General features: G+C 36.1%; 1 protein-coding gene across 9 annotated transcripts in view; it reads left to right on the plus strand.

The window, feature by feature from the left end:
- Positions 1-15,780, plus strand: part of Lmo7 (LIM domain 7) — a 101,716-nt gene that overhangs the window by 37,619 nt on the left and 48,317 nt on the right. For 7 of the 9 annotated variants that reach the window (XM_026407495.2, XM_077795215.1, XM_026407496.2 and 4 more), the window contains exons 3-11: positions 1,058-1,088; positions 2,001-2,114; positions 7,227-7,425; positions 10,434-10,686; positions 10,986-11,264; positions 11,572-11,853; positions 12,147-12,335; positions 13,192-13,911; positions 14,873-14,902. In XM_026407495.2, coding sequence (XP_026263280.1) covers positions 1,058-1,088; positions 2,001-2,114; positions 7,227-7,425; positions 10,434-10,686; positions 10,986-11,264; positions 11,572-11,853; positions 12,147-12,335; positions 13,192-13,911; positions 14,873-14,902 — 2,097 coding nt within the window. The remainder of the gene's footprint in view (positions 1-1,057; positions 1,089-2,000; positions 2,115-7,226; positions 7,426-10,433; positions 10,687-10,985; positions 11,265-11,571; positions 11,854-12,146; positions 12,336-13,191; positions 13,912-14,872; positions 14,903-15,780) is intronic. The other 2 variants (XM_026407501.2, XM_077795216.1) reach the window with 2 other exon arrangements.

Consider the following 15,780-nt stretch of genomic DNA (forward strand, 5'->3'; position numbering starts at 1 on the left):
GTATTTATATGAGAACATGAATTTTTTGTTGAGATGCTTTTTGGGGTTGGGTGGGAGATGTATATTATTCTTAAGTTCATATTTGTTCTGTGAAAGGAAATAATCACAGTTGCCTCCCTTATTCTTTCAAAGATAAAGTTAAATAATTGTCTCTGTGCACTCCAAACTTACTTTGTTTTTTTCCTCTGTGTATATATTTGTGAATGCACGTTATATGTCTTCTACAAACATATTGATAATTGTATACAATTATCAATGTATTTTATTTTGTAATTGTATTTTTATTTTATAGTTGTATCACTTGTAGTTTGGCTGAAAAGCCATTTTAGAGGCCATCTAGTTCAGGCTTCTATGGTCTCTGAATTCACATTGATCCTGTGTATGTCTGACACAAAGCCCATTCTTTTAGGGTGACCCTACTCTTTGTTCATAGTTTATTGCTGCTGCTTCCACACTGAGGTGATATTCTACTTCCTTTTAACTTCTCCCTTAAATATCATGCCCTACAGGTGAGCCAAACTCCCATGATTCTTAGTGACTTTTTTCAGGAGGAGGTTCATAGCCATTTTCTAAACTGGACTTTCAACATGTTTAGGGTCATGATCTCTGAGCCATTTACTCTGGGGAACTTGAGTGCAAAACCTTGTGGACAGTGAAGGAGAAATGTCAGCATGTGCCTGCTTTCTCCCCTCACTCCATCTTCCTAAGATTTTTTTTTCTTTATTTCCCAATTGTCCTGTCCTAAGCACACATTGATTCCCCCGCCATTGGACTTAAATATTGTTTAAAATTAGAATGCAAAAATCTAAATAACATTTTAAAAATAAGACCATATTGGGTAAAATGAAGAAAAATTACTTTTTATAGAAAACTGTTATATTTAGTAAAATCAATAAACATGGAAAATTTTTCTCATGTGTAATATGTGCTGTTAAGATTTCTGAATTACCAGGTGATATTAATATTCATAGAACTTAAGAATAAAAATGAATTTCTAGTTACAATTAATTTAAGGTTCATGGATATTACTTAATAGATATTTTATTTTTCTTTACAGACAAGAAGAGACTGATAGAAGATTGAAAAATGTAAGATATATTTAATGAAGCATTATAGTTTTTACTTTGATAATCCTTAGGGAAGTAATAGAACTAAAAAATACTCTGCATCCTTTTTCCAATTAAATTTTACATGGAAACCACCAGTCATAAACTGTAAATATAACTAAATATGTATTGCAGTACATGGTTAGAACTTATATTCTCTGACTTCATAGTATAAGAGAGTAGGCTAGATTTTGGAAGCTAGTTATTAAAAGTTACTAATGTGGTAAGGGCAGACCCATTTTATAATTTTTTTAGGGGAGCAAGTAGAAAACCGTCATAACAGACTTTAGGGGAATACATAATGTTTAAGGATGCTGTGTTCAGTGTAGACTTATAATGTCCTTAATATTCTGCATAGAAGAATATCTAAAGTGGCAGCTTTGTTTTTAAAAAGCTTCATAGTATCATCACGGAAGCTGAAAATTATTGATTTTAGGTGTTCATTCTGTAGCTGCTGAAAAAAAATATTGATGGATTTAAAAGTTTCTTATGGTTTCCTTCTATAATCTAGCAATAATAATTAAGATTTTTTTTTTGTTTTTTGTTATGGGGATTGAACTCTTGGGCACTTGACCATGGAGCCACATCCCCAGCTCTATTTTATATTTTATTTAGAGCAAGGGTCTCACTGAGTTGTTTAGCACCTCAGTGTTTGCTAAGGCTGGCTTTGAAATCATGATCCTCCTGCCTCAGCCTTCTGAGCCACCGGGATTACAGGCATGCATCACTGTGCCACACTATAATTAAGATTTTCAATGAACCTTTCCCTTCCCATAAATTTAAGGGAGTTGGACTTTCAACCATAGAGTAATATGAGCTATCCTTTATCTTGAGTATTCACTTGAATTGAGCTTACTAAATAGACTGATTTGTTCATGAAATTTTTTTTCAAAGGTTTTGATAACATTGTACTGGCTGGGAAGAAAAACACAAAATAACCCCTACTACAGTGGTCCCTATCTTAATTTGAAAGCATTCGAGAAGCTTTTAGGACAAGCTCTGACTAAGGTAAGGAAACTACATCTGTATAAAATGACTGCTATAGCTAACACTATCACTTTCTCCTCCTCCTCCTTTCTTTTGCTTCTCTTCCTCCCCTCTGACAAATAATGGTGGGATGTGTTTGCTCTAGACTGGGCTGAGTAGAAAGGATTGTTAGTCTTTGCTGGCTTTATATACTACCACCAAGAGTCAGTGAGCCTATTCCAGAGCACTTTTTGAGGCATAAATTTCTCTCTTAATTTTAGGTAGTTTGATGACATGCACATTTACTTTCTTTCTTACATATTGTATAACTTATTTCTATGCTCATTATGAATTCAGCCTGCAGCAGAAAGGCATTTCCAGGACTATTAAAATTAACGGAAGTAAATTTCTTTATATTAATGTATTCTTGGGCAATTAATTATCACTAATGTCCGTATTCCAGTATCACCATACTGCCTTTATTTCCAAAAAAGTCGTGAATGCTAAGTGAAACTTGATAAGGTTTTAACGTTAGAATCCTTGGTTTTTACACACATTTCTATTCCTTCATATCTGGGAACCTGTGTGACAGCTTTTTGAATGTTTAAGGTTTGTTTGAGAAGAATCAAGTGCCAAGACTGACAGTTGTTCTGCCAAGACTTCATTTATAAAAGGTCCAAGTGGAAAACTAATTTCTTTGTGGGATATTTATTTAGGGGAACTGACAGGGGTCAGAAGAAAATATGTAGTCAAAATAAATAAAACATTAAGAGTAGATGCTTTAGGGTTTTTTCTGATGATTAAATGATGCTCTATTAGTAAGGCATTTTTAAAATTAATCTCTGACACTTTGTAAAAGAACATAATAAATATTAGCTATGATTGGAAGATAGAAATTTTGGGTCAGGATAAAAATACTCACCTTTCCCTACATTTCTCCTTATCTTTAAAAATGATTTTGCCTGAGTTCAGCCACATATATTAGAGAGAAATGGAATTTACAGAGTCAAAAAATTGGGGGGTTTTATGTTTTTTCTTATTATTATAAAGAATTGATAGCACTTCACTCAAATTCCTTGTATATCAGTTAATTCAGGGTGAGATATTATCATGTATACCTGTTGTAAGAGGGTTGAGAAAACTCCCATAGCAAATAACCCAGCTGTCTGGGATAGTGGAGAAATTGTAAGGGGCTTTGGGCACAGGGAGAGCCTTGCTTTATAATTGTTTCAGCTAAGGAAACTTTCAATTAAAAATGACATGGGGGCTGGGGATGTGGCTCAAGTGGTAGCGCGCTCGCCTGGCATGCGTGCGGCCCGGGTTCGATCCTTAGCACCACATACAAACAAAGATGTTGTGTCTGCCAAAAACTAAATAATAAATATTAAAAATTCTCTCTCTCTCTCTCCTCCTCCTCCTCCTCAAAAAAAAAAAAAAAAAAGAAAAAAAAGAATGACGTGGAACTTCGGCCCATGAAGTAATGCTCTTTAACTTTTTATGACAATCTGACTCAGGTTGAATAATCTTAATATAGTGTTTATGCTAGGAATGCTTCATAAAATGCTGTTTCCTGTTACCAGTGTCTGTCAGAGTGGGCAAAAAAGTTTTGGTAGATAGCTGTGGTTCTCTTATTCCACTCTTACTAAGTGGGAATAGGCATAAGAGGCATGTGATCATGTCACCTGTTTTACATTCATTCTGTTCCATCTAGATAGTGCTTAAGGCCAGTCCATTGTATCTATTAAAAAATATATGGTGTAATACTTGTGCTAGTGTCATAACTGAAGGTGACTCATTTTGGGGACTTGTCAGGGTGAAATCCTCAAAAACCAAGCTTCAAGGGCTGGGAATGTAGCTCAATGACATATTGCCTGCTTAGAACCAAGCCCATGAGTTCAATCGCCAGTACCACAAAAACAAAGAAACAAACAAAATGGTTTAAAAAAAACAACCAAACTCCAGGGTCGTACTCAGGTTGTCTTTTAACTGTGGTAGCCCATCATCAATAGCTTTAACTTTATGATGTTAAATTTCATCTTGCCATGTTAGCTCTTAGGTTTCAAAGTATGTGTTAAAAAAAAAAAAAAAAAACTGATGAAGCCATGCTTGCTGGTGTGTGCCTGTAATCCCAGTTACTCAGGAGGCTGAAGCAGAAGGATTGCAAGTTCAGAGCCAGCCTGGGCAACTTAATGAGACCTTATCTCAAGGGGAAAAAAAATACACTGGGGGTAGAACTCAGTGGGTAGAATGCCCAGTACAGCCAAACAAAGACCTTGATGGATCTGAAGATTTACTTTACAGTGGATACTCTCATATTTTGTGAAACATTCTGGTACCAGCACTAGGCCTCATTTCCCCATCTTCTTGGGGGCAGGGTATAAGGTAGGTGCTGGCGTTTTCATGACAGGATGGGAACTCATGCCAGGATGCCTGGTCTAAAGCTTATGAAATCTCTCTTAAATCGACTAGACCCTTATTGGCATTTTAAACACTTGTCAAACATTTGATCCAGAAATTCATCGTTCTATTATTAGTCAAAAACATGCCTGAGCCAGCTGCTAATTATTCTTTTATACATTTTCACCTTTTTCATGTTGAAAAAGTAGTATGACAAATGCCCAGATAATCATCATCTGATTCAATTATTAAAGATTTTTATATTGGCTTATCTACCCACCCATAAAGTAACCATCTTAATTTCGGAAATATCTCATCCCAAAATATTCAGTATGCATCTCCTAAGAATATTTTTCTGTATAGCCACAATGTATATATTTAAGAAATCTCATAAATATCCCCATTATTTATTATCAAGGACATATTAAATTTCCCAATTGTCTTCTGTTTTCATAGTCTCTTTTCTTTAATCTGAATTGTGATTTAATCAAGATTCATATGTTACATTTGGTTGTTAGTTATTCCTAGGTTCTTTAAACTATTAGTAAGTAATATCTGTAAGTAATGTCACTGATTTTTTTTACTATAATGACAAAATTACCTTTACCATATTTAAAAATTGTAATTACTAGGTATTCATTGATTGCAGTGTCAGGACTATGCTAAGAACTTTATAAATTTTACTTAAGTTAAATCCATATTTAAAATACCCAGTTGTATTTTACCACTAAATTTTATAAGTGTTAATTAAAAATGGTTATTTTGATTAGGTTATATATAATTTACAAACCTATAGGTTACAATATTTGTCATATTTCTCTCTTAGATGAGCCAAACCAATGTTTAATTTAGTACCAAGGAAGATAAGTCTTTTGGGTATTGTGGGGGAGGTTGCATACCAGGGATTGAACTCAGGGGCACTCGAACATGGAGCCACATCCCCAGCCCTTGTTTATATTTTATTTAGAGACAGGGTCTAAGATACTTAGCACCTCACTGTTGCTGAGGCAGGCTTTGAACTTGTGATCCTCCTGTCTCAGCCTCCTGAGCTTCCTGGGATGGCATGTACCACCACAGCTGGCTGGGAGATAAGTCTTACATGTTTGTGAATAAGTATGCTTCCCTTGACTCAGCAATCGAGACAACCTAGCTGCCAGTACCTCAAATCTAGGTTTTATTATTGGTGAAAATAAATGAATTCTCTGATGTGGGCACAGCTAGACATTAACAATGTCTTTGTGATTCCTATTTATTTATTTGTCCTAAACCATTTATTTATTTATTTAAATCAGTTAATATATAACATCAGAATGCTCATTGTACACAAATGGAGCACAATTTTTCACTTCTCTGTACACAAAATAAGGTCACATCATTCGTGCAATCATGCATGTACCTAGGGTAATGATATCAGTCTCATTCTATCATCTTTCCTATCCCATTTTCCCCTCCCCTCCCTTCCATTTGGCCAATCCAAAGTTCCTCCACTCATCCCATTATGGATTAGCATCCACTTATCAGAGAAAACATTCAGCCTTGTGATTCCTTTTTTAAATCTCTTTTTGTGCATGTGATACTGTAGAGCCATAGTTCTTGTTTTTTCCCCCCTTTAGCTATTTTGGGTTGAGGGTGGTGAATGCACTTAAAGAACTTTATTTATTCTTTTGTTTACTATAATCACCCAAAATATTTCCTGGAGATAGACTGAATAATTTTACTGACTTATCTCCATTTGGATTTTTAAATTAAAATTGGTTTTTCTCTTTGACTCCTTTCATGTTTATTGTCAGAGAACTGTAAATAATCATTGACTTCAGTGTTTCAGTGTTGTTTTAATGAACTTTTGTTCATTAAACTATACCCTCTTCCTTATTTTTAGTGGATCATACTACTTTATTAAGTAATGTCAAATGCCTCCTAATCATCACATTAAACATCTAATACTTCCTTATCATATTAGTTGTGGGGGAAAATGTTACAGATGTCTATTCTTTTTTTGGGGGGGGGATTCAAAATTTATTTTTCAAGAGGCAGACAGCATCAGCAGATCGTACAGGGGTTTCTCCATCCATCACACATTCACTAGGGGCTGTGAGCTCAGCAGTGAGAGCCACTGGTATGTTCACTGTAACAATATCTGTGTCACAGTATAAACAGGTGCTATGACTGTGTTTACTTACAATTCCAGAAGAAAAGGCACAACTTGGCAAAAGTCAGGTGCAATAACTAAGACAAAACTTTGAGTAACAGTATTGATCCACATTTCAATAAGGGCCTTCCACACAGCAGAAAAGAATCCCTGACCCCAATGTTGGGTCCTTCTTTCTCTTTCCTTATTCAACCATTAGAGCAATGTTTTAGCCTCTGCTCTACATTATCACATACATAAAAGGCGATTTAAAAAAGGAATCACAAAGACATCGTGAATGTCTAGCTGTTCCCATCAATAAAGCAACTCTTAGGTTTAAGACAGGGCCTGGGAATACTTCAGAGGTCCTAAAATTACAGATGTATATTCTGATTTTTATCAGCTCTTTTCTTATGTTCAATAGGTAAATCACATTGCCTTATCTAGCAAAGAAGCAAAACATTTATGTTTTTGGAAGTTCATACTAGCTTACTATTTTTTTAAAATAACTTTATTTTTATGTGATGCTGAGGATTGACTCCAGTGCCTTCCACATGTGAGTTGAGCGTTCTACCACTGAGCTACAACCCCAGCCCAAGCTTACTATTTTTTATAAAATGTTTTTTCAGGCACTTGAAGACTCCAGCTGCCTGAAAAGAAGTGGCCGGGACAGTGGCTACGGTGATATCTGGTGTTCTGACCGAGGAGAATTTCCTGCTCCTCCAGGCAGCCAGAAGAGGGAAGATTCCTTTGAAAGCTTAGACTCTTTGGGGTCCAGATCATTGACCAGCTGCTCCTCAGATATCACATTGAGAGGAGGACGTGAAGGTGAGATATGTTTTTGGCTGTCAAATTATTACTTAAAAAACTGGAACAGGAGTGGGAAAACAGAATAAAACTAGGCAAAAATTTCACCAGAAGTAAATGTTAAGAAAGTCTTAAATATATTTGAGGTTTCATAATTTTTCTTTTCCTCACAGTGTTAATAGTTTCCAATTTTTTCTGCAGTTTTTGGACAGGACTGTGAGGAGACAGCTTCCTGTGATTCGTTTTGTCAGCAATAATTTGTTCCAGGCCTAATAATATGAGGCCTATCAGCTGATATAATATAGTTAAACATCAACGAAGAATATAAATAAGATTCTGCAAAAAAGTCTGGTTTCATTGCTGAGTAATTTTCTTTCTTTCTTTTACTTTACTAGAAAGGATTAAAAACTCAAGGAAAAAACAGAAATATTTTAATAATTATATTTCGATAGATTTTTAGGCTCCTGTTTAGAGTACCTAATGTGGTGGGAGAGAATATCTATCTCTTGGTCATGTCAGGGTCAGAGCTAACCCAGGACAGAGAAGGCATAAAAGGAGCAGTGGTAATGCAGTCTTTCTGTTGTGGGAGGGACCTTCTTGCAAAATTCTAAGCTTATGGTCAAATCAGTTATTTAAATGCATGTCTTATTCCTGTGGCTACTAGTTAGTGTCAGCAATTTCTGACTAAATACTTAGCTACTCTGAATTGACTACTGGAAACTACAAGTAAAATTTCTTAAAATGCTGGGAAAATGAATCTCAGTGCTGAGGCTCTAGATTCAATCTCCAATACTGCACCAACATTTTTTTTTCTTTTAAGATATTTTTGTGCTTCCACTATCATGATGATGAAGGGTTGAATTCTGTCTGGGAATTTATGCTCAGTTGTTAGGGATTTCACTTTGCTTGTTTGTTATGAATATTATTTTATATTGTAAATGTTTTTTTTCTAAGATTTTATTATGAAAACTTTCCAACTCTACATCAAATGAATTCGTTTTTCAAAAATTAAGCATGGGAACAAAAACTAAATTCTTTAGCACTTAAAGGAGTTGTGGTAATGGTAATAGTAGTAGTAGTAAGTAGTATTTAAAAAATGTGAGTGGCTATTTAAGCAGTTAACATTTATAATTATTAGTGCATTGTTGGCCGTTTGCTGTCTAGGTGTGACGTTTTTATAACCCAGATGATGATTATATATAATACCTTTAAGGAAATAAATTGAAGTTTATAATGCATCTGAATGATTAAAATTATAAATGCTGAGGCTAAAATTCGCAACCCACTAGATTACTTTGTCATGACTGGAAAACCTGCAAAACGCAGTATTTAAATTTGCATCTGGTTAGTGAAGAATAAAAGGGGCTTGTGGGCATATCCAGACTTCAGTCCTTACAGTGTGGTGGGCACTAGTGTAGGATCTAGGTCCTTTTCTTTAGTCAGGTGTGTGTAACCAAAAGCAGAGGTCTGCAGTCACCTTCCCTATTGCTGAAATGTGTTGCAGACAAATCTTGCTTATAGAGCTTGGAGGTCTTGGCCTTCACACTTTAGTAGGTAGAGGGGAGTACCAAGATAAGAAACCATTTCTGAGATTGGTTTATTAAAATTCTGCTACCCACCAGATTGTAGTTGATGGTCACCAAAATTTGGGATATTTTTAGGATAAGAATTGCAAAGTAAAATTTCCTAGTTTTGTATGAAAACTTACATCAAGATGATATTTAGGCAAATGAAAACTCTGCAGAACACTGAACTGAGCTAAAAAAAGATTTTAACTTAAAAAATTCAAAAGTAGAATAGCCTGTGATTTTAAATTTTCACATGTATATTTTAGTAGGATTCATTGGCACACATTTTTAAAATGAGAGAAATGTCTTTTTTTTTTTTTTCTTAAAGGAAGTAGTAAAAAAGCATCAGATTATTGGCTGACCCTCTTGGGCATAGCTGCCTTGCATTCTTCCTTTTCATTTCCCTTACCCTGTGCCTTTGTCACAGCTGTAACCATTTCCTGTGTACTATTCTCAGAGTTATTCACTGTAAATTTCTGCTGGGCAGGAAGAGGAGAGTAGACTGCCTTTAGTTTTGGCTAACCTCTGCTGCTGTTCATGGCCGAGCCTGGAGATATGGGTGCTGTGCTTAGCCAGCCTTGGGAGGGGACCCTGGTGGGAAGCAACACTTGAAAACCATCTTTACAAATGTTCTCCAGGCAGAATGAAAAGAAGGCAGGAAAGAGACTTCTGAATCTGTACTGTTCTATCCTCTCTTTTTTTTTCCTGTGTTTTTAAAAGAGGAGGTTTATGTTCTTTTTTAAAGAAGGTATATTATATATATTTATCTGAACTTGAGATGTATTAAAGGGTATTCTTCTGAGTTTCTTTTTAAGTAATTTTGAAGAAAATAGGAGACTCCCACTGTAATTTCCATGGTCACAAGAAGTAGCATAAGTTCTGTGCTCTCATTTGCATATGACCTGAGATTCTTTGGGGACTTTAGATGTCACCCAGTCCATTCTCTCTTGTATTCATAGGGGTCTCATAAGGATTCGTCATGCTCCTTCACTATCTTGTGTATTTTTACTTCTATTCCTGCTCCCCTTTTCTCTCCTCACATACATTGGAAAGATGCGTGCTTTAATTTTAAATTAGTTTCCCTAGAATTTCTTTTGTATCTCATTTTAAACACCTGCAACTTTCCTGCTAGGTTTTATTCACATGTATTACTTTGACAAATTTGATGAAAGATCCTGGAGGCAAAGATGATTGGGAAGGAGGGGCTCAGCAGTGAATAGGGACTTTTTCTGCTTAGAATGTGCGACAGCAGAAGAATGTACTGCATGTGCCTTCAGTATGCAAAGCAAGTTCCTCCTAATGGATCTTATCACAACTTCATGACAATTTCTAAAAATATTTCCCACAGTTCGCAGTAGCAGCACTGGGTTTCCAAGGGAAAGATAGAGCAGACAGGCTGAGGGGTTTTAATAAAGTGAATAATCTAAAGAATAGAACAAATTCTTGTGCTTTGTTTTATAGGTTGCGAAAGTGACACAGATTTGGAATTTACATTCAAAATGCAGGATTTTAACAAAGATGATATGTCCTATCGAAGGATTTCAGCTATTGAACCAAAATCTGCTTTACCATTCAATCGTTTTTTACCCAACAAAAGTAGACAGCCATCCTATGTGCCAGCACCGTTGAGGAAGAAAAAGCCAGACAAGAATGAGGATAACAGAAGAAGCTGGGCAAGCCCCGTCTACACAGAGGCAGATGGGACATTTTCAAGGTACTGGAATGTGATGTGATGGTGGAGTTCTTTAAGCTTTGTGAATTTGAGTGGTATTTAAAAATGATTCTTAAAATGTATTTCAGAGATAATGAGTTTCAATAATGAGAATTTTTTATACCTGTTTTTAGTCATATATATATTGAAGATATTTGTTCTGTTAACATGTGTCAGCATATGATCTGCTAGGTGTTGTTTAGGTGTGTGCCTTCAGTTTATTGGTATTTTTAATGCACTGGATGACTAATATTGTTCATTGTGAGCTGCCGTATTTTCTTCCATTTTTTTGTTGATCTTAGTGGACGTGAAAAGAATCCTTTATTTCCCCATCAAATTAGCAGAGCAGAGTGTGATTTTTCATATCCAGCTTCCTGTAAGGAGGTGTGTGGTTCTGAAAGTGGTTCAGATACTGAGGATGAACGAAGGTTGCCCGACGTGATTTTGGATGACTTAGCCAACCGCAGATTCCAAGTGAAAAAGAGGCCCCTGAGTTTCATTTCGAAAACCACCTCTCTCCACTCTGTTCCGCATATATTTTCTCCTGATACATTAGCCTATGGGCTACACACACTGACAAGGTCAGAAATGTATTTGTCCTGGATCTGGATATCTGTCATGCTGTTGATTTAATTCAGAAAGTCATTCCAAACTGCAATTTGTCTTTCTTTTAACATCTAATTAAGTGTCCTTAGCCGTGTGTGTCTGGCTGTTCTCTAACTAGTATGAGATGGCACCTTAACTTTGTTCTAGGAACTGTGGTGACAACAGTGGGAGTTACTTTGCTTTCTTCACACTGCTGTAAACTGTGAGGTGGAATGCGTGCCTTATGTGCTCTGGTTTAGATTGCTCATGCAGTATCTTAACCTCGTTGGATGTTTTGAACAGTAACCAGAGGAGAAGTGGGAGCACCAATGCAGAGAATTGGGCAGCAGGCCGAGAACCTTCAAAGTCCTCTCATTACTTGGAAGAGGAAGAAGAAAAACCAACACGGTTACCCAACATTGTCAAGGATGATCTGTATGTGCGAAAGCTAAGTCCAGTCATGCCAAATCCAGGGAATTCTTTTGATCAGTTTCTTCCCAAATGTTGGATTCCAGAAGATGTGAACTGGAAAAGAATAAAAAGGGAAACCTCTAAACCATGGTATAAAGAATTTCAGGGATTCAGGTTTGTCTTTATGCGTGTTTCTGTCCTTCCAGTGTTCATTCCTTACCCTGACCTGTGCATTCTTTGTGCATTTTTTTTTTGTGAGATGGAGAAAATCTAACATCTCCCTCTAACATCATTTTTCCCTCTAACATCTGTAGAACTTCTAAAATTGAAAACATGTGTTCAAATTTAAACTTTAGAATCTGGATCTTAAAAAGCTCTCCTGTATGTAGTCCTAGCTTGACATTAATTTCAGTAGTCAATTCTTTTCTTCTCTCCCTCCTTCTTTTCTCCATATCACTTTATAATAGAAGGAATTCAGACTCTGAGGATGAGGACTCGGGTTCAACCATTTTTAGTAGAATACAGAGAGAACAGTGTAGGCTAGATGGCAACTACCAGAGATCTTCACTCTTGCTGGAACTAGCTACTCAACAGGCCATAAAATCACTGGACATGCACACAGCGAGGAAAAGCAGTGGAGTCTCAGAGGAGCCCAGGTGCAGTTGTCCGCCTGAGTCTGCTTGGGGATCTGGCATCAGATACCTGCTGCTGCCTACTTCTGCTACATTAACCTGGGACCTGACTATGCTCAATCTTGGAAACTTAATATATTTAGTACAAAAGCATAAACTATAACATATTGCTTTCTGTGTGAGCATGTAAGCTTGGAAATCTGTAGGATTTAATGTTCTTTATTAGCACAATAATGTTTCAGAGAGTATATTATTTACATGTGACATAGTTCTTTTGGAAAGCCATTCCAAAAAGGCTTTCCAAAAGATTACCTAATTTTACAGTTGTGCTGTGTATGGAGATGTGGAGAAAGGAAATAACTTTAGAGACTGGGAAGGGTAAGTCTTATGGGAGAATGAAAAAAAAATTCATCATGTTCTTTTATAAAATTTAAGAGCAATTAATTTTTTCTTTTCATTCTTACCTGTATCTATTGCATAAAGTACATGGTGACCAACTCTTGTAACTTTCCAAAGTTATTCTCTCTTCTCTAGTGAGAATATTAGGCCATTCTAATAGAATGAAGAATTGGGCACAAAGGAGGTGTGTGTGTGTGTGTGTGTGTGTGTGTGTGTAAGGTGTACCCAATCTGAGTTCTAAGCCTAGGCCCATCACCTGGCCTTGATAGTGCCCAGCAGGGAAGTATACCCTGCTCTTGTTTCTTTAAATGGTACCCAGGAATGTCATGAGTGATGGCATTAAATGCTAGTCTGTCTTCCTTGCAAGAGTCCCTCCCCAGTCCCTAAAATAATTCACCCATGGAAACTCTCTACTACCTAATTACCTTTTCTCTTCAAACTTAATAAGCTTCTCCCTTCCTTTTTCTTTTCTGTGCTTCAGTCAGTTTTTATTACTTCAGGCCCTCCAAACATACTCTGATGACATCTTGTCTTCTGAAACAAATATCAAAATTGATCCCACTTCTGGCCCAAGGCTCATAACCCGCAGAAAGAATCTCTCTCATGCACCAGGCTATAGGGGAGATGACTTTGAGATGCCAACTCTGGATCCCGACTTAGAAAATGATGATTTCTTTGTGAGAAAGACTGGAGCTTTCCATGCGAATCCATATGTTCTCCGAGCTTTTGAAGACTTTGGAAGGTTCTCTGAGCAAGATGATTCTGTGGAGCGAGATATAATTTTGCAGTGTAGAGAAGGTGAACTTGTACTTCCAGATTTAGAAAAAGATGACATGGTTGTTCGCCGAATTCCAGCACAGAAGAAAGAAGTGCCTCTGTCTGGGGCCCCAGATAGATACCAGCCAGTCCCTTTTCCTGAACCCTGGACTCTGCCTCCAGAAATTCAAGCAAAATTTCTCTGTGTACTTGAAAGGACGTGCCCATCAAAAGAAAAAAGTAGTAGCTGTAGAATATTAGTTCCTTCATATCGGCAGAAGAAAGACGACATGTTGATTCGGAAGATCCAGTCTTGGAAACTGGGAACTACAGTGCCTCCCATAAGTTTTACCCATGGCCCCTGCAGTGAGGCTGACCTACAGAAGTGGGAGGCCATCCGGGAGGCTAGCCGACTTAGGCACAAGAAACGACTGATGGTTGAGAGGTCAGAGTGTGTTTCTGCAAGGATTTGGCTTGTAATGGATGGTCTTGTGTAACTTTTCTTGTACAAAACAGCATCAGATTGTTCAACTTTGCATGATGTGTGCTATTTTGAAGCATTGTGTTAAAAATATATATATATTTTGCTCTAAGAAACTTGTCGTTTTGTAGAAAAAGTGCAATTCCATATTTGCACATCTCTTAGGCATATTTAAGAAGGTGTATACATACATCTTACCTTCAGCTTTAAGTCTGTGGTACTCTGCAATATGAAGTTTCCTAAAAATGTTTTCCAGTTATATTTACAGACTTTTATTTCCATGTCCAGGCATTTCTGTAGTAGTCTAGTGTCATTTGGTTCTATATGTTTTTCTCATATTTTGGAATGTCTGCCTTTTTGAAGTAAAGATTTCCCTTAAAATATGGCATTGCAAATTTCATTTAACTTGACTTTTGCTTTTGACCTAGGTTTCTTGGACTATCAGTTTGTGATATTTTTATTTATAACTTAAACTTCAGTTCAAACTTTGTTAAAATGCATGAATGTTATCTACTGTCTGCTGAATTTTACATGTATGCAGTTGTGGCCATTTTGGCAATAATCTATGTGTTAGGCAACTTGTTTGTTTTTTGAATTGTTGTTTGTTGAATTTAGGGATGGACAAATCTGATTAGGCTTAGTTAAATTAGTAGACTAAATCTAACTTGTCAGCTCCTGACAATGGAGGCCTTTTCCTATGGATTTGTTTGCTTGGTAAGTTAAGCCTGTATTTTGCTTAATCTTAGCTTCTTGAGATATGAGATTGATGAGAACTTGATACATGATCAAGAATATTGCTGAGGAAGCAACCTTTTGAGATTTGCCCATCTTCAGTTAGACATGTTAAAGTTGTTAAACAATTAGAAACTAACAGAATTGGCAAAAGTTACTTTTTTTTTTAATTTTTGGTTTTCTGGTTTCTTAGACTCTTTCAAAAGATTTATGGTGAGAATGGGTAAGTTTTGTGGTTCACGTTAAAAATAAATCTGTGCATATTGCTTGTTGTTTGTAATTTACCATTGCATTTCTGTCCTGGCATGTCACTAAATGGGGGGTGTTGTATGCAGTGCATGAGATTTTAAAATGGGAAGTTTTTAAAAATTAACTTTGCAACCTAATGGTAATATTTCTGTGTCTGAGCGCCTATTGCATGAAGTGCTGTACTCAACAGTATAATATCTGTTGTATTGAAAAATTTAAAATTAGCTCCATCTCCTTTTCTGTTTTTCAAATTTAGTGAGTTGCTCAAAAGTAATAAGAACATTTGTCTAAGATCATTTTGGTATTTGATTGCCAGATAAACTACGTTTCTGATTTCTGGTTGTTGAAACTCAAACAACTACATTTTAGAAAGTCTGTGATGGAAAAATATAGTATGTACTCAAGATTAGAATGCCTGCAATTGCCATAATTCATATACTCAGCTCACGGGAAGCTTTGTTAGTGGGGAAGTTGAGTGGCATTGATCGTCCATTAGAGTACATAGAAATATGTTCAAGATTCCTAATCAGGGTAGAGAGTTATAACATGGCTATGTATAGTGTAAAACTGGACGTCCAAAATTGCAAAAACTAAAACTTTGATAGTTTTCAATTATTTTTCCAAAGACTGTATTTAAAACTAATTCTCGGTTTTTGTCCACTGATGTTTAATTCTACTTATTTGGTAGACATGATAACATATTATAAAACTAACTTTCCAGATTTTTTTCTATTTCTAGAATAACTGAAACTTAAAAGTAAGTCATTCATTCTTAGTACAAAATCACCAGATGGTTATATCTTATATTTTCCACCAAACTTTCTGTAACTTACTGTTACTAGTTTTGGAGCA

Source organism: Urocitellus parryii, chromosome 2, assembly GCF_045843805.1.
Source record: "Urocitellus parryii isolate mUroPar1 chromosome 2, mUroPar1.hap1, whole genome shotgun sequence".
Lineage (NCBI taxonomy): Eukaryota > Metazoa > Chordata > Mammalia > Rodentia > Sciuridae > Urocitellus > Urocitellus parryii.